Raw genomic sequence first — 15,873 nt, forward strand, 5'->3', positions numbered from 1 at the left:
GTCAGTCTGGAGTGGGAGAATCATGGCGACTCACTGATTCAGCTTCTTTCTCCCAGCATTCTGTTCTGTTTACTCCACCCACCTAAGGGTTGGCCTATCAAATGGGCCTAGGCAGTTTCTTTATTAATTAACCAATGAAAGCAACAAGTTAATACAAGACCCACCTCCGTCACCTGAGTTTTGTCCTCAGAAACTGTGGGGGTGGGACATTAAAAAGAAACACATAAACCAGGCATGGTGGTGCATGCCTTTAATCCCGGCACTTGGGAGGCAAAGGCAGACTGATCTCTGAGTACAAGGCCAACCTAGTCTTTAGACCGAATTCCAGGACAGCCAGAACTACACAGAGAAAGCCTATCTTGGGGTTGGGGGGCAGGGGAGGAACCCATAAGACAGCTGATGAATTCCAAAATGCCTACAGTTTCCAGAGCCTAAGAACTGAGCACAAGAATAGGAGTCAGTTCATTGATGATTGCTGTAAGGAGAGTCAACTCTTTTTTTTGTTTTTGTTTTTCGAGACAGGGGTTTCTCTGTGTAGCTTTGGAGCCTGTCCTGGAACTAGCTCTGTAGACCAGGCTGGTGTCGAACTCACAGAGATCCACCTGCCTCCCAAGTGCTGAGATTAAAGGCGTGTGCCACCATCACCCAGCTGATAGTCAACTCTTATTGTCTCACTGTCCAGGTCCACAAGGATGAGTCAGGGCAGTCAAACCAAAGAATCGAGGATGCTGTCTTGGTCACCTTTAAGCTTTACATTGCTAATTAAGTGTTGCAGATCCACCTTAGTCTCAAAGCATCACTTATGTCACCCCAGACACCTCAAATTGAGGGATGTTTTTCCAAACTAGGTGTGTACTTGTTTACTAAACAATCATTTGTCTCTCAGGGTCTGAGATCCCAACAGAGTTGCCCCATCCCAAATACTTTTATTTTCTGTTTTTTATGACACAAGGTTGTTCTGTCTAGCCTAGACTGGCTTTGAATTCACTGTGTCCCAATCTGGCCTCCTAACTTGTGTTGATTCTCCTACCTCAGTCGCCCAGGTACTTAGTTTATATGGGCCACCTCATGTGGCCACCACGCCAATATATCTGACTCTGCAGTGCCTGAAGGTTGAACATTCTGAAGAATCATAGGACCCAGGACCACCTGCTTAGGGGTGGCACCAGCCACCAGTGGTGACTTGACCTATACACATTCATCACTAATTAAGAAAATGCCCTGCAGGCTTGCCCACAGCCTACAATGGAGTCACTTTCTCAATTTAGGTTCTCTCTGATTAGATGACTCTAGCTTTTACCAAATTAATACAAAAATAGCAAACACAGAGGTGCTGGTTTTTTGTTTTATTTTGGTTTTTTTGTGGTTTTTTTGGGGGGGGGAATAACGCAACTTAGGTGTTTTTTTGTGGTTTTTTTTTTTTTGGTTTTTTTTTTTTTTGGTTTTTCGAGACAGGGTTTCTCTGTGGCTTTGGAGCCTGTCCTGGAACTAGCTCTGTAGACCAGGCTGGTCTCGAACTCACAGAGATCCGCCTGCCTCTGCCTCCCAAGTGCTGGGATTAAAGGCGTGCGCCACCACCGCCCGGCAACTTAGGTGATTTTTGATGGAGTCCTTATTAAGGATTCTTATGCCTTTTAGCTCTACTGCTAAACTCCAGAGCCTCAACTTGGTACTGCTCTTCTTTGTGAAGCTTCCACGTGGTAGCAGCAATCTGGCATGTAGTTGTCAGTGAAGAATTGTTAGCTGCATGCATGGGTGGATGGATGATGAATTTGCTCTGTATTTCATTCAGAAAGCACAAAAGTTACAGCAGGAGTTTGAGGACAACAAAGAATGTGCATTTCACCTCATAAAGCTACATGTTTATGAGGTAGCATATAAGAAGATAGTTGACACCAGGATGTCTCCATAGTAAGTTCCAGGCCAACTAGTGTTGACAGAGGTTTCAGTCCCAAAGAAGCACAGAGAGGTCTACATTAATTATAACCTGGTTGGCCTATTAGCTCAGGCTTCTTATTAACTCTTACATCTTAAATTAGCCCATAATTCTTGTCTATGTTAGCCACGTGGCTTGGTATCTTTTATCAGTAAGGCATTCTCATCTTGCTTCCTCTGTGTATGGGTGACAATGGTAGACTGAGTCTTTCCTCTTGCCAGAATTCTCCTGTTCTGGTCGCTCTGCCTATACTTCCTGCCTGGCTACTGGCCAATCAGCCTTTTATTCAACAAGTACAAGAGATAAATATTTACAGGGTACAAGACCATTGTCCCACAGCAAACCAGGACTACAAAATGAGATCCTGTCTCAAAGAATGTAGAGTGGTGGGGCTGGAGAGTTGAGTGGTTAAGAGGATTGACCTCTTCCAGAGGATCGGATCTAGGTTTGATTCCTTACCACGCAAATGGCAATTCATGCTCTCTTCTGTCCTGTGTAGGCAGGTACCAGGCATACATGTGTGCACAGATATACATGAAAGGCAGAATAATCACATGCATAAAATAAAATTTAAATGTAGAGTGGGGCTGGAGAGATGGCTACATAGTTATGAGCACTTGCTGTTCTTTCCTGAAAACCCAGGTTCTGTTCCCAACATCTATACTTATCGTTTATAAGAATGCAAAGTGTGCCGGGCGGTGGTGGCACACGCCTTTAATCCCAGCACTCGGGAGGCAGAGGCAGGCGGATCTCTGGGAGTTCGAGACCAGCCTGGTCTACAGAGCTAGTTCCAGGACAGGCTCCAAAGCCACAGAGAAACCCTGTCTCTAAAAAACCAAAAAAAAAAAAAAAAAAGAATGCAAAGTGTGCTCATAATTGTGTTGGAAAATCTAATTTGGCACTGGATGGTGGCCTGGCCCTAGGCAAGTTCTTTAACTTCCCTGACTTGATGTTTTTAACTGTAAAATGGAGTAAGGATCAGAAGCCGTAATAGATTTACAGCTGGAATATGTTTCAGGTGAAGAGTAATGAATGGCTGGGTACAATGGCACATGCCTTTAGTCCCAGCACAGAGGCAGTTGAAGTAGGAGGATCACTTAAGCTCAGAAGTTCAAGACCAGCCCCAGTGAGGTTGCTGTGTTGGTGAGGTCAAAGTCTGTAGGTTCTGTAGGGACCAAGATTGATTTTACAAGCTCAGCAATGCCTAGGCCCTGTTTCCTTCTTAGTTGATCTGCTGTCTAGCCAAAGAGAACCTGCATTATCTGGCCACTGACCTAATCCTACAGGACCCTTGAGTCTGTGGCCACATTCTTTTGTTCTGTGGGTGCTCGGTAGATAGCCCCAAAAGGATGCTACTCATCTCTTCTTGTACATGGGGTTAGGGAGGAGGTAGAGGAGAGGCTTTGGAGATGAGTATGTGACTTTGGAACCCAGAATTGCAGAGGGGTTTGTGAACAACCAGCCTGGCAGTCGACCAGAACCAGTCAGCATGCTTGCACCCACTCACTCAACAGTTATCTGAGTGTCTACTAGGATGAGGCCCAGGGAAGGGCATTAGAATAAGAGTGATGTGATCTGTTTAGAGTTGGCAGGTATCGGTATCTGACCTGCTGCATGGCTGCTACACCCTGCACACTCTGAACTGACCTGTTGCTGTCTCCTGACTATTCCCACCCGAACATCTATCTTTACCTGTTTTTCCCGTATACCTGTGAGTGGTAGATTAAGCCATGCAGAACCTTGTTGGATCCTGGTGTCCATCCTAAGTGGTACATATGTGGCATTAGCCACTCCCACTTTGTTTCCTCTTCCAGATCACTCATCTTGGTAGATTACTTGGTACTTACTTTTCAGGGGACAAAAGAAATTAATTTATTTATTGAGATAAGATCTTTTTAACCCTCAATTAATAACCTAAAGTTTACCTCAAATTTATTGTGTAGCCAAGAATGACCTTAAACTTCTGATCTAACTGTCTCTACCTTCCAAGTTCTGAGATCATAGGTGTGTGCCACTATACCTGATTTTGCTGGAAATCAACCAAGTGTTTCATGTATCTAGGCAGACACTCTGCCAACTGGGCTACACCCCAGCTCTAGAGAAAAGAAATTTAAACCATAGCAAGTCAGTAGTATAGTCAGATCTTGAATTTAGAGCTTTTCAGGATTGGGGAAGTGTTGACATTATGATTACAGCTATATTGGTCTCATTTCAAAAATAATGTATTAAAAATATGATACAGCTGGGCATTGTGGCACACACCTTTAATCTCAGGCCTCAGGAAGCAGAGGCAGGTGGATCTCTCTAAGTTCAAGACCAGCCTTGTCTACAGAGCTAGTTCCAGGACATCCAGGACTACACAAAGAAACCCTGTCTTGGAAAAAAAAAATGAAAATAAAGATTAAAAAATTTTTAAAGACACTTCCTAAAATTTATAATTTATGAACAAATGTAATATACACACATTCACTCTCTTTTATAAAAGTTATTTTAAAAGTAATAATAGGCTTGTTATAAAGCCTTAAAATAGAATAAGAATATAAAAGTTCAAAGTTCCTAATCCTCATAATACCAGAAGTAATTAATAGATCAGTATTGCCTTCTAGACATTGTGTGTGTGTGTGTTTGCATGTATAAATTTTAACTCAAAAGAAGTTCATAAGTATACCTTTTGGCAACTTTTTAAATTTTTTCTTTTATTATGAAAAGTTTCAAAATATACATAAAAATAAAATGCTACATAATTCCTAACTTCCTTCCTTCCTTCTTTTCTTTTCTTTTTTTTTCTTTTCTCTTAGGTGGGGGAGTTTTGACACAGGGTTTCTCTGTGTAGCCCTGGCTGTCCTGGAACTTGCTCTGTAGACCAGGCTGGCCTTGAACTCACAAATATCCACCTGCCTTTGTCTCCCAAGTGCTGGGATTTAAGGCGTGCACTACCACCACCCAGCATATCATTTATTTCTAAGAGTCAACTTATTTGTTCTTGTTTCATCTTTTATTACCACCACCCTGTGTGTGTGTGTGTGTACCTATATACACATTGCAGATGTGTGGAGGCTAGTGTTGGATGTCAGGTGCCTTCCTCAGTCATTGTCCACTTCATTTTTTTTGAGGTAAAGTCTCTCACTAAACCTGGAACTCACAGATTCAATTAGACTGGTCTGGTCCGTGAGCGCTAAGAATCTGTCTCCACACATGCCCCTAGCTCTGGGGTTACTGACATGCACCATCCCACCTGGCTTTCTCCTCTCTCTTCTCTCTCTCTCTCTCTCTCTCTCTCTCTCTCTCTCTCTCTCTCTCTCTCTCTCTCTCTCTCTCCTCCCTCCCTCCCTCCCTCCCTTCTTTCCTTTCTTTCTTTTCTTTTTCCAACAAAAAAACACAGAGTTTTATTTCCATGCCATTGGGAAGGGCTGGGAGCAGGCTCCCACAGAGGAAAGAGACCCCTACTCTACTTGCCGGCGATGAGCAGGTTCCACAGCACCAGGATGACTGAGTCCCCACGCAGGAACATCTTGGAGATTTATCCGTCCTTGTTGACAGGCTTGAACTTCTTCTTGCCCTTGCTGCTCTTGGGGACCTCAGTCCACATCTCCTTCACATTTTCCAACACCATATTGCAGTGCTTGTCAAAGGCCTCACCTGTCCGAGGAACTTCTTGTTGTTACAACAGTTAATGAGCAAGCACATGCGTGTTGTTCTTGACTGACTGTGGGATTCAAGAGGGGACCTGTGTTGAATTCCTCCTTCCCTAGCTTCTGCAGCTCCTCTGTGGTCATTTCACTCTTGGGTTTATTGAGGAGACTCATGGTGGAGGTTTTGCCTGCAGACCACTCCCATGGTTGCTCCAGTCTCTGGAGTAGAGCGAGAGGAGGCTTTTTATGTGAGTGTTGGGGACCCAGGCTTAGGTCTTCAAATTTGAGCAAGACTTTATTGACTGAACTATCTCCCCAGCCTCATTTTTGGAATATTATAAAGTAAATCCCAAATATCCTATTCTTTAATAAATATTTTGTATGTATCTCTAGCAGATGGTGTGTGTGTATAGTGTGTGTGTGTGTGTGTGTGTGAGAGAGAGAGAGAGAGAGAGAGAGAGAGAGAGAGAGAGAATGCATGCATATATATTTGGATGTTCTTCCTCAGGAGCTGCCTTAGTTTTTGGCTAAGGGTTTCTCATAGGTTGGCGCAGAGTTGGCCTGATTAGGCTAGGTTGGCTGGCTAGCAAGCCCCAGGAATCCCTTCCAGCATTGGGATTACAGTCGTATCTCCTTATACCTGACGATTTTAGGTGGGTTCTATGGATCAAACTTGGGCCTTAGTGCTTGCATAGCAAACACTTTACTGACTGAGAAATCTCTCCAGGCAAGATGGTAATTTTTTTTTTTTTTTTTTTTTTTTTGGATTTTTCGAGGCAAGATTTCTCTGTAGCTTTTTGGTTCCTGTCCTGGAACTAGCTCTTGTAGACCAGGCTGGCCTTGAACTCACAGAGATCCACCTGTCTCTGCCTCCTGGGTGCTGGGATTAAAGGCGTGCGCCACCACCACCTGACCTCAGAACACATTTTTAAGACTGCTTAAATATATTTTTCCTGAGTTATAGTCCTAATTAGTGGACTGAGTGTTGTGGTCATACCTTTAATCCCAGCACTCAGGAGGCAGGAATCCCTGTGAGTTCCAGGCCAGTCTGAGCTACACAGAGAGACCCTTCTCAAAAGCAAAACCACTTCTTTGTTTGTTAGCTTGGCTGATTTTTTTCTCAGTTGACAATTTCCTAAATGTCCAGAGTACTAAATGTGTATAACTGTGTCACCATACCCAGCTAGTTCTTAATTTTAAAAGATTTTTTTTTTCCAAACAAGGAGGTGATTGGGTAGATGGCTTAGTGGTTAAGAGCACTTGTTGCTCTTGCACAGAACCTGGGTTCTGTTCCCAACACCCATATGGTGGCTCACAACCATCCATAACACCAGTTCCAGGGGCTCTAGTTTCTTCTTCTGACCTCCATGGGCAACAGGTGCACATGTGGCACACATAAATACCTGCAGACAAAACAGTCATACACATAAAATGAAATAAATCTCAAAAAGATTTTTTTCAACAAAGAAACACTGGGGTTTGGGGATATTTATAGCTCAGTGGTGGAGTGCTTAGTATCTAGCAAGCATGTGTGAGGGCCTACATTTATTCCCCAGTATACCACACATGCACACACACAGTTATAAAAGAGGAGGAAGCTTTCCACCATGGAGAAGGTCTTGGAACTGAAGCTAACAAGACACTGCTACTGTCAGCAGCCCGCTGCCCTTCTGGGACATCATGTGAAATGATGTAACTGAGTGAAAAAGTGGTGGAGAGCCGGCCTCTTTCCTGCTCAAGTCGCTAAGCTGCTGTTGTAGTGAGAGGTGTTCATGAGCCCCAAGCTCTAAGTCTGCCCTGGGAAGAAGCAGTAGAAAGAAGGCTTCTTGGTCAGAGAAAACCAGCTTTGGGGATTTCATCTTTTCTTACTTTGGAAGCTGAAATCAAGGTGGTCTTCAGGTACCCTGTGGTGAGTCCTCATTTTACATGTGAGAAAAGCATAGCAGGATAAAGTGTAGTTCCTAGCAAGCTGGAGGCTGGACTGATTCTAAGCTCAGTTCTCTGAGTGTGGTATTTCCTGCTTCTAATTTCTGAGATAATGAGAGCAACCAGATGAGGCTCTTGACAGGTTCTTAATGTGCTCTCAGAGTCCCTGGGTATCACTTGTATAGATCTCATTGTCTTTCCTTGGTTTTTTTTTTTTTTTTTTTTTTTTTTGATTTGGAATTGGTCAACTGTGATATGTTTCCTTGGGCTATTGGTGACCAGCCTTATCTATGGCAATGTGGTGGTTTGAATACAAATAGTGTGCCATGAATCCTAGTCTCAAACCCACCTTAGTCAGCTGGCCAGATAATTTAGTCTGCTCTTTCCTGAAGTGATCAGGATTGCTCAGATCATGAATATGCCAGATGACCTTGGATGGTATAGGATAGACAACTTTTCCTTCACTGATACAACTACCTCTTTAAGGGTGTTGATAAATCTAGACAACATAAGGTAGTGGTATTCCATCTGGCAGGAAGTATCAGAGACCATCATCTGGCTGCTCCAAGCTTCCTAATCTTCGACAGTCACAGGAATTTCTTTATTCTGCCATATACCAATTACAGTCTTGAGTAGAGTCTGTTCTCCTAGTCAGCATAAAAGTTGTCCAAAATTAAAGGATAGCTTGACAGTTCAACTTAATGTTTAATGGAGCATATATTTATCGACTGGTATGGTTAATACAGAATATAAATATAAATGGGGGAGCTTTGTTGAGAACCTTTTAGAGGCTGCTCAGTATTTTTCTGTTTGTGTTTTATGAGATGTGTTTTGGGCCATGTTCATGAGCAACTCATGAGAAAGGCATAGCCCCACAGATACTGTCCCTGCAGTCCTCTGGGAAATCTGCTACCACATTCAATCATAATTATTGTTTGGAGCTGAAAGAAGATGGAAACATTGACATGGACATTGTAGGAAGTGGGCTGCAGCAATGAACAATCAAGTGCTTTCTGCCTTCCAGGATTGTCTTAAGAATCTTCACTGAAATCTTTGCTGGCAGTCAGCGATGGCGAGTAAGGGGCCCTCGGCCGCTGCATCCACTGAGAATTCCAGTGCAGGGGGACCCAGCGGCAGCAGCAATGGCACTGGTGAGAGTGGAGGGCAGGATAGTACCTTCGAGTGCAACATATGCCTGGATACAGCCAAGGACGCTGTCATCAGCCTGTGTGGCCACCTCTTCTGGTGAGTACCCTCCTTTCATCTCTGTGGACACCCTACCAAGTCCTAGGCAGATGTCTCACTCATGCTGAGCTCTGATACACTCAGACCCAAGGGACAAGAAGCCTCAGTTTTCATCCCATCTCTACTGCTGAAGTTCTGGGTAACCTAGGGCAAATCCTGTTCCCATCCTAGTTGTCTGCCTATCTCTCCAGCAGTAACCCCATTTAGTGAGCATTACTGCCACTTGCTGTGATGAGCCTGTAGACAGCATTGCATAGTGGTTTTGAGCAAGGACTGTGTAGCCAAACTTCCCGTCTTCTGTCTTGACTCTGCCACTTCCCTAAGGGGTGACCTTAGACAGGGTGCTTACATGCACTCTGCCTCATTTTACAGGCTTATTTATGAACATTGAGTGAGTGAACCAAAACTAGTAAACATGTTAAAAGAGCACATAGCGTGTGTGCTATGATTGTAATCGTTCTATATATAATATGTTGTGAAATGAAGCAGCAAGGTCTGTGTCCTTCTGGTTTCCATGCTTAAAGAAATCCCTGCTGTCTCTGAGAACTTCGGTGAATGTTGAGTAGTGGTTGTTTTTTCTACTGAGATGTTGCGCTAGACTTTGAAGCCTACAGAGAAGCCTTGAAAGCTGAGGGGAAATAATGGTAAATAAGATGAAGGGTGTGTGCCATTCCTAGGGGTGGATCTGTGCACTGTTGGGTCTTCTGAGTCCCTGAGCTATTGTCCTCCTCTCAGCAGAACCCTGGATGGGGATTGGAGATGTTAGGAAATAAGAATGGCTGTGGAGGGCTGAACCAGATTACCAAACCTAGAGGTATAGAGCGGTTTAATGTTTTTGTGCAAGAAAATGGTGACGAAAGTTTAAATTCTCAGCAATATAAAAGGTAAACTTATTGGTGAGTTAGTAAAATAGAGCAGAGGTTTTTCTTTTTTGTTTTAAATTTTTTGTTTTGACTTAATTGTTTTTATAGATAGACCAAAATGACAGAATTAAGAGACAGAGTACCATTAAAAAGAACAGATTTGCCACCATCGCGGCCGGGCGGTGGTGGCGCACGCCTTTAATCCCAGCACTTGGGAGGCAGAGGCAGGCGGATCTCTGTGAGTTCGAGACCAGCCTAGTCTACAAGAGCTAGTTCCAGGACAGACTCCAAAACCACAGAGAAACCCTGTCTCGAAAAACCAAAAAAAAAAAAACAAAAAAAAAAACAGATTTGAAGAAGCAGTTTCACCCAGACTGTAGTGTCTTCTCTGCACATCAGGTGTTCTCTTTTCTGTAAAGTAGGAATGGTTTTATCTCCTGGTGATCATCCAATGGCAAAATAAAAATCAGCTCAGCCACTCTCTTGACACACAGTAGTTGCTTCATAAATGGGAGAAATCTGCATCATTAGTTTTGTTTGTTTGGGTTTTGAGACAGAGTTGACAGATAAACCAGACTGACCTTGAAATTCTAGCCCTCCTTTTGCCTCCAGCTCTGGAATCGCACCTTTAGTACAGCCCTAAGCTTTGCTCTTCTCCCCATAATATTAAAGGGAGCTCTAAAGGAGTCCTGCTCTGATTTGTAGAGGGCTTGTGTCACCATAAGCTCAGTGTTGGGTTCAGATTAAGTCACAGTTTTTATTCATCTAGAAAAGGCACATGATGTGTGAGACACACCATGGCTGCCACATAGTAAATTGTAGTAGATATTTGTTGACTTACTTTATTAATAAGAAAAGAAATACTAAAAATCTGGAATTGAGTAATTGTTCCTCAATATTATAATGTCATTTTTTTTTTAATGTAGTGCTAGGTGTTGAAAAGGCAGTAGAGTTTTTAGTCCTAATGTAAGTTACATGTTCGGCACCTTGGCTTCCTCCTTTAAAAAGTGAGACACTGGAACCAGGGATATGGTACACACCTGTAATCCTAGCGCCCTGAAGGGAGCTGAGGAGGTGACTCAGTGGTTAAGAACACTAGATGCTCTTTCTGCAGGCCCAAGTTTGATTCTCAGAAGCCACATGGTAGCTAACAACCATTTGTTACTTCAGTTCCAGGGGAATAACCTATGGCTTCTGTGGGCTCCTGGTATATACATGTAGTCCACAAACATGCATGTAAGCAAACACTCATACACATAAAAATAAAATCAAGTAAACCTAGTACCCTGAAGTCTGCAGCAGAGGATCATGAGTCTGAAGCCAGTCTGGGCTACATGGTGAGACCCTGCATTTAAATAAATAAATAAATAAATAAAAAGCAATGTTAGGCAGCAACTCTGTAAGATGGAGGTAGTAACCCTTTTTTCTGAGTAGCCTCTCCATCTTTTCCATTTCAAAGATGCTTTGAATAGGCCTGGACTTTAAACAGCTTCCTGCCAGAAACACAGTTTGTTAAAATGGATCTGAAATAACAGAGAATCCATATACCACTTATGAGCAGAGGAGGCTGTGAACCCGCTGACATTGGTGCAAATTGCGAGTGTGCGTGTGTGTTCGTATTGTTGTGTGCTCTAACTTTGCCTGCAGAGACTACCTGGCTTTTATTGGATTTCTTCAGAGCCTGTAATCTCTCCAAGACTAACCTGTGGGTAAATTGTGCCTGGATTGTCTGGGCCAAGGGAGTCTGGTTTTGTAGTGATGTTTGAGCTAGAGACTGGAGTCTTAACTCTTTACTCTCTCATTTTTTTCCTGTGAGTTTAGCCTTTTCTTATGTGTTCTTTTCATTTTGTTGTTGTTTTAAGACAGGATCTCCTATAGCCTAGGCTGTATCCATTCTTACTAAGTAGTAGATGATGACCTTGAACTCCTGATCCTTCCTTATCCCTACCTTCTGCGAGCTGGAATTACAGATATACGCCTCTATATCCAGTTTAGCCTTCCCTTCCTTTTTCTATCTGTGATGCCAGGAATCCCTGTGAAGAAGGCTCACTGGGGTTACAGCACCCCAGGCACCCCATTCTGATGTCTTCCCTACTCATGGAGTGTTTCTGCTAATGAAAGCATTTTTCTCCTTCTTCCTGCTTCCCTTCCTGATGATTGGCTGCCCTGGGGACTCTCTAGTTGGCCGTGTTTGCATCAGGTAAGATGTACTTCATTTTACTTTGTCTTTCATCAGCTATAGTTGCACAAGACATCCCTCATCTCAAGGGACTACTGTCAGAAGCTGCAATCTCCCTTGCTTCTGGGCTCAGTTGCCCTTTTTATACACCTGCCCACTGACAGGTATTTGATGTAATAAGAGGTCATTTCATACCTGATTCTGCCAACAATAGAATAGCCCTTATGGCCTTGGCTGACTGCTACTTTCTGGGTCTCAATGACTCATTTGAAAATAGGTTGAGTTTGATAAAGTTAGAGCCTGTTTGTTTGTTTGTTTGTTTGTTTGTTTTAAAACCACCTGTGTCCTAAGCTCACTGAGGATTACCTTGAAATCTTCCTGCCTCAGAGTGCTGAAATTAGGTACGCACCACAGTGCCCACTTCATGTGGTGCTGGGAACCCAGGATGTCTTGATCTGCTAACTAAGCCACATCCTCAGTTATTAGATTATTTTTAGTTTCTGAACTTATATATTTATTTATAAAAGATAAGTTCTGGCCTGGAGAGACAGCTCAGTGGTTGGGAATGTTTGCTGCTCTTACAGAGACTCAATTTCAGTTCCCAGTATCTGTAACTCCACCTTCAGGGGCTCCAGCACCTCTATGGTATACCTACACACACCAGCACATACATACTGAGATAAAAATAAATTTTGAAGAAGTAGAAAGGTAACTCCTTTTATATCAGTACGCCTCACTTTCCTGAAAAATCTTGAAATCATTGAGAAGAGGTAAATGTTTTGGTAACCATAGATAGCTTTTGCAGAAGAGTAAAGTTTGTCTCCTTTGTTTTAATTTATTATGAAAACCTGTTAGTGTTCACTAAGAACTGGATTTGACATTGGCAACTGAATGTGAACAATCACAGCCAGGTAACTATCTCCATGGGTCAGAAGTTCAGCAGCACACTCCTAGGTGGCTTAGAGGGTGTAGGTGGTGGACAGGGACTTGACTGATCCTCATAGGGGAAAAAAGGGGGAACTAGGGATGAGCATTCTGACCCGAACCAATCTGAAAGAATAAACGTGGCAGAGCATGTGGCATGAGCTCTGAGAGGCCATCGACAGGTGGGAATGTAGTAAATAAAATCATGAGATGCTGTTATTTCCATATCCCTGAGTCTTTGGCTCATATTCATATGGTGAACTTTTATCTCCATGTCTAGAGATGCAGTTTATGCCCTAAAATAATATTGAGGGGCTGGGACATAATTCATCCATGGTGTGTATACTCATTATGTGCAAGGCTCTGAGTTGAATCCCTAGTGCTAAAAATAATCTTTTGTTCATTTTTAAGAAAATAAAATACAAATGTTTTAGTATAAAATATTGATAAAGCTTAGATAATAAGCAGAATCTAGCCCTTAACACAATACTGAGCGACCCAGAAGTGGCTAACACATCCCTGTGCTAATGTCAGGTCACACCATCGGGGAAATACTGTGAAATGAGAAATTGGAGCTGCTTTTCCATAGAGCCAAGTGCAGTTCCTAGTTCCCATACTCTCAGCCACCTGGAATTCCAGCTTCAGCTTCCTCCTCAGGCCTCCAAGGGCACATATATTTATTTGCACATACCCCCAGCCTCCACTGACATGTACATAATTAAAAATGTGGTAATATTTTTTTTAAGAAAAATGAGAAATCACAGAAAGAAAAACAAGATAATGACAATATGATTGATTCTGAATGTAAGTTCTGTTCACCCCAGGAGCCTGCCTGGAGACCTCAGGCTTGCAGCTTCTCCTTCTGCACTACTCACAGTCCAGAGAGTAAGAGACAAAGAAGGAGCTTGTTTAGTTACTGGTATTTAAAGGCAGTTTTTGTTTTAACCCCAGTAAGAATTTTTCAATGCTAGGAACAGACATCAGAACTTTGGTTCCTGAAGTTTCCCAACTCAGGCCACTCTAGCTGGTGTTTCCCATTTTCGGACTCTGGCTCCATGTTCCCACACTGTACTAACTGAAGACGGGACAGCTTTGGACCATTCTTGCATTTTTCTCTCACTTGCAGTGGTTGGAGACTAGACCTAATAGACAAGTGTGTCCAGTTTGCAAAGCTGGAATCAGCCGAGACAAGGTCATCCCACTCTATGGCAGGGGCAGCACCGGGCAGCAGGATCCCAGGTAAAGACTTGATTGATACCCACTTCCTACTTGGACATGAATTCACATCCATTTAGCACTCTAACCCTTGGCTGCTTGATTTTGAGGCATTTTGGTCAAGAGGAAAGTCACATGGGAACAGTGGGGCTTGAGAGAGAAGAGGAGCCAAGCTGACATGTGCTGGCCAGTGTTCGGTAGCTGCTCAGTGTCATCTGCCAGTAGGTACCCAGTTAGCGGGTAGCCTGCAGTGTTTGAGACATCATGACAGCAAGTGTGCAGAGTATTGTGAAAGCACTCCCTCCCTGGGAAGCAGGAGCCTGACTAAGGAGTGGGGTTGCAGCACCGGTGAATGTGATTCTGGGGAGACGGGGACCGGGAAGTCTGGATGACTTTTGGGGGTGGCCCTTTTGGTCTGGCATCTGTACCTTTTCAGAAGACTATCTTAATTTTTCTAGCACTTCTCCCGACTCCCATCTACTGTCCACGAGACATCCTGAACTTCCCTTAAAGGGCTGTCCTATTGTGTTTGTCACGCTTGGATTTGCTGTGTCTTCTATGCTTTCTGCTCCTACCTACTCAAACTACCACCCGACTTCCTGCAGCCTTTTCTTGATTCCTGCCCATATTTTAGGAAAGCCCTCAAGTTCTCTCCTTCAAGTGATCTTCTCCATATGAGTTGCCCTCACCCGTATTCCCACCTCACACACTAATGCTCCCCCATTATGTTGTGTTGATTGTGTCTCAAGGTGGGATCTGTCACCTGTTAGTATTGGTTGCATCCTGCCTCGTGCCTACTGTGCCATAAACTCTCAGTCAAGCTATTTAGATGAGAGTCTGCAAACTAGAGGCAAAAGTAAGATAGCGTGAGGTACTAGCCCAAGAGTAACAGAGGCCAAATGGAAGTTAATAGAGGCAGATCAGAAAGACCTTGAACCCTAACCCTCTCAGCTGACAATCCACCTTTTGTTTTAGTCTAGCTTGGGATCTCTGGCACCCATGAGCTCATATCAAGCAGTCCCAGGGAAGGCAACTGGCCATTTCTTTATCCTTGGGTCAAGATCTCTGTTGCAAGGATAGGTTGTGTAAACTGGTGGCTCTCTCAGAACAAGCTGATTTTTCTGGTTTGAGGTAGAATGGAGTTAAGCCAGCATTTGCTTAAGCCAGAGCAGTTTTTTGTGTGGTTGGTTGGTTGGTTGGTTGGTTGGTTTTTTGAGACAGGATTTCTGTGTTACCCTGGCTGTCCTGGAACTCTGTAAACCAGGCTGGCCTCAAACTCAAAGCCTGCCTTCCTCTGTCTACTGAGTACTGGGATTACAGGCTGTGCCACTACCGCCTGGCCCAGCAAGTTTTATTTGTTGGAACAGGAGAGCAGCCCAAACTCTGTGGGTCAGTCAGTCTTCACAGGGAGCAGCTCACAATATTTTGTGATGACCTTACTTTGTACAATTTTTTTTCAGAGAGAAGACTCCTCCTCGTCCTCAAGGCCAAAGGCCGGAACCTGAAAATAGAGGGGTGAGGAACATTCTAGGAGAAGCTTCCAGAAGTGTGCTTGTGACTTTTGAAACTTTCCTGTTGACCTTGCAGTTTATCTTCTTCTTTTAAAACATTGAGAAAGGTTGTAGAGGAAAATTTATAAAGTACAGAAAGACAAGCAAGGGGAAATCCTAGAACCACTCATCCAGAGAGAGCCACTGGGAGTGTATGTGTGTGTGTATGTGTGTGTGTGCATGTGTTTATTAATTTATACATGTATTTATTGATTTACATATTTATTTCTTAGGTATTTTTAAATTTAACTTTTACTTTATTATTTGCGTGTATCTGGTGGGGGTCATATGTATAGAGGTGAGAGGACAGCTTTGGGTAATTGATTCCCTCCTTCAGTCATGAGCCCTGGAGATGGAACTTAGGTTATCAGGCAAGCCCCTTTACCACCAGATTGTCTCATCA

At 43.3% G+C, this 15,873-nt stretch overlaps 1 protein-coding gene and 1 pseudogene across 2 annotated transcripts in view; one reads left to right on the top strand and one right to left on the bottom strand.

Moving 5' to 3' along the window:
- Rnf185 (ring finger protein 185) overlaps positions 1-15,873 on the top strand; it is a 38,589-nt gene that overhangs the window by 13,050 nt on the left and 9,666 nt on the right. The window contains exons 2-5 of one of the 2 annotated variants that reach the window (XM_057772762.1): positions 8,519-8,739; positions 11,784-11,802; positions 13,832-13,944; positions 15,381-15,435. In XM_057772762.1, coding sequence (XP_057628745.1) covers positions 8,564-8,739; positions 11,784-11,802; positions 13,832-13,944; positions 15,381-15,435 — 363 coding nt within the window. In that variant the 5' untranslated portion in view covers positions 8,519-8,563. Of the gene's footprint in view, positions 1-8,518; positions 8,740-11,783; positions 11,803-13,831; positions 13,945-15,380; positions 15,436-15,873 lie in introns of those variants that run through there. The other variant, XM_057772763.1, reaches the window with a different exon arrangement.
- LOC130876266 (small nuclear ribonucleoprotein Sm D2-like) lies at positions 5,385-5,742 on the bottom strand (annotated as a pseudogene).

Source organism: Chionomys nivalis, chromosome 6 (assembly GCF_950005125.1).
Source record: "Chionomys nivalis chromosome 6, mChiNiv1.1, whole genome shotgun sequence".
In the NCBI taxonomy this organism is placed as follows: domain Eukaryota; kingdom Metazoa; phylum Chordata; class Mammalia; order Rodentia; family Cricetidae; genus Chionomys; species Chionomys nivalis.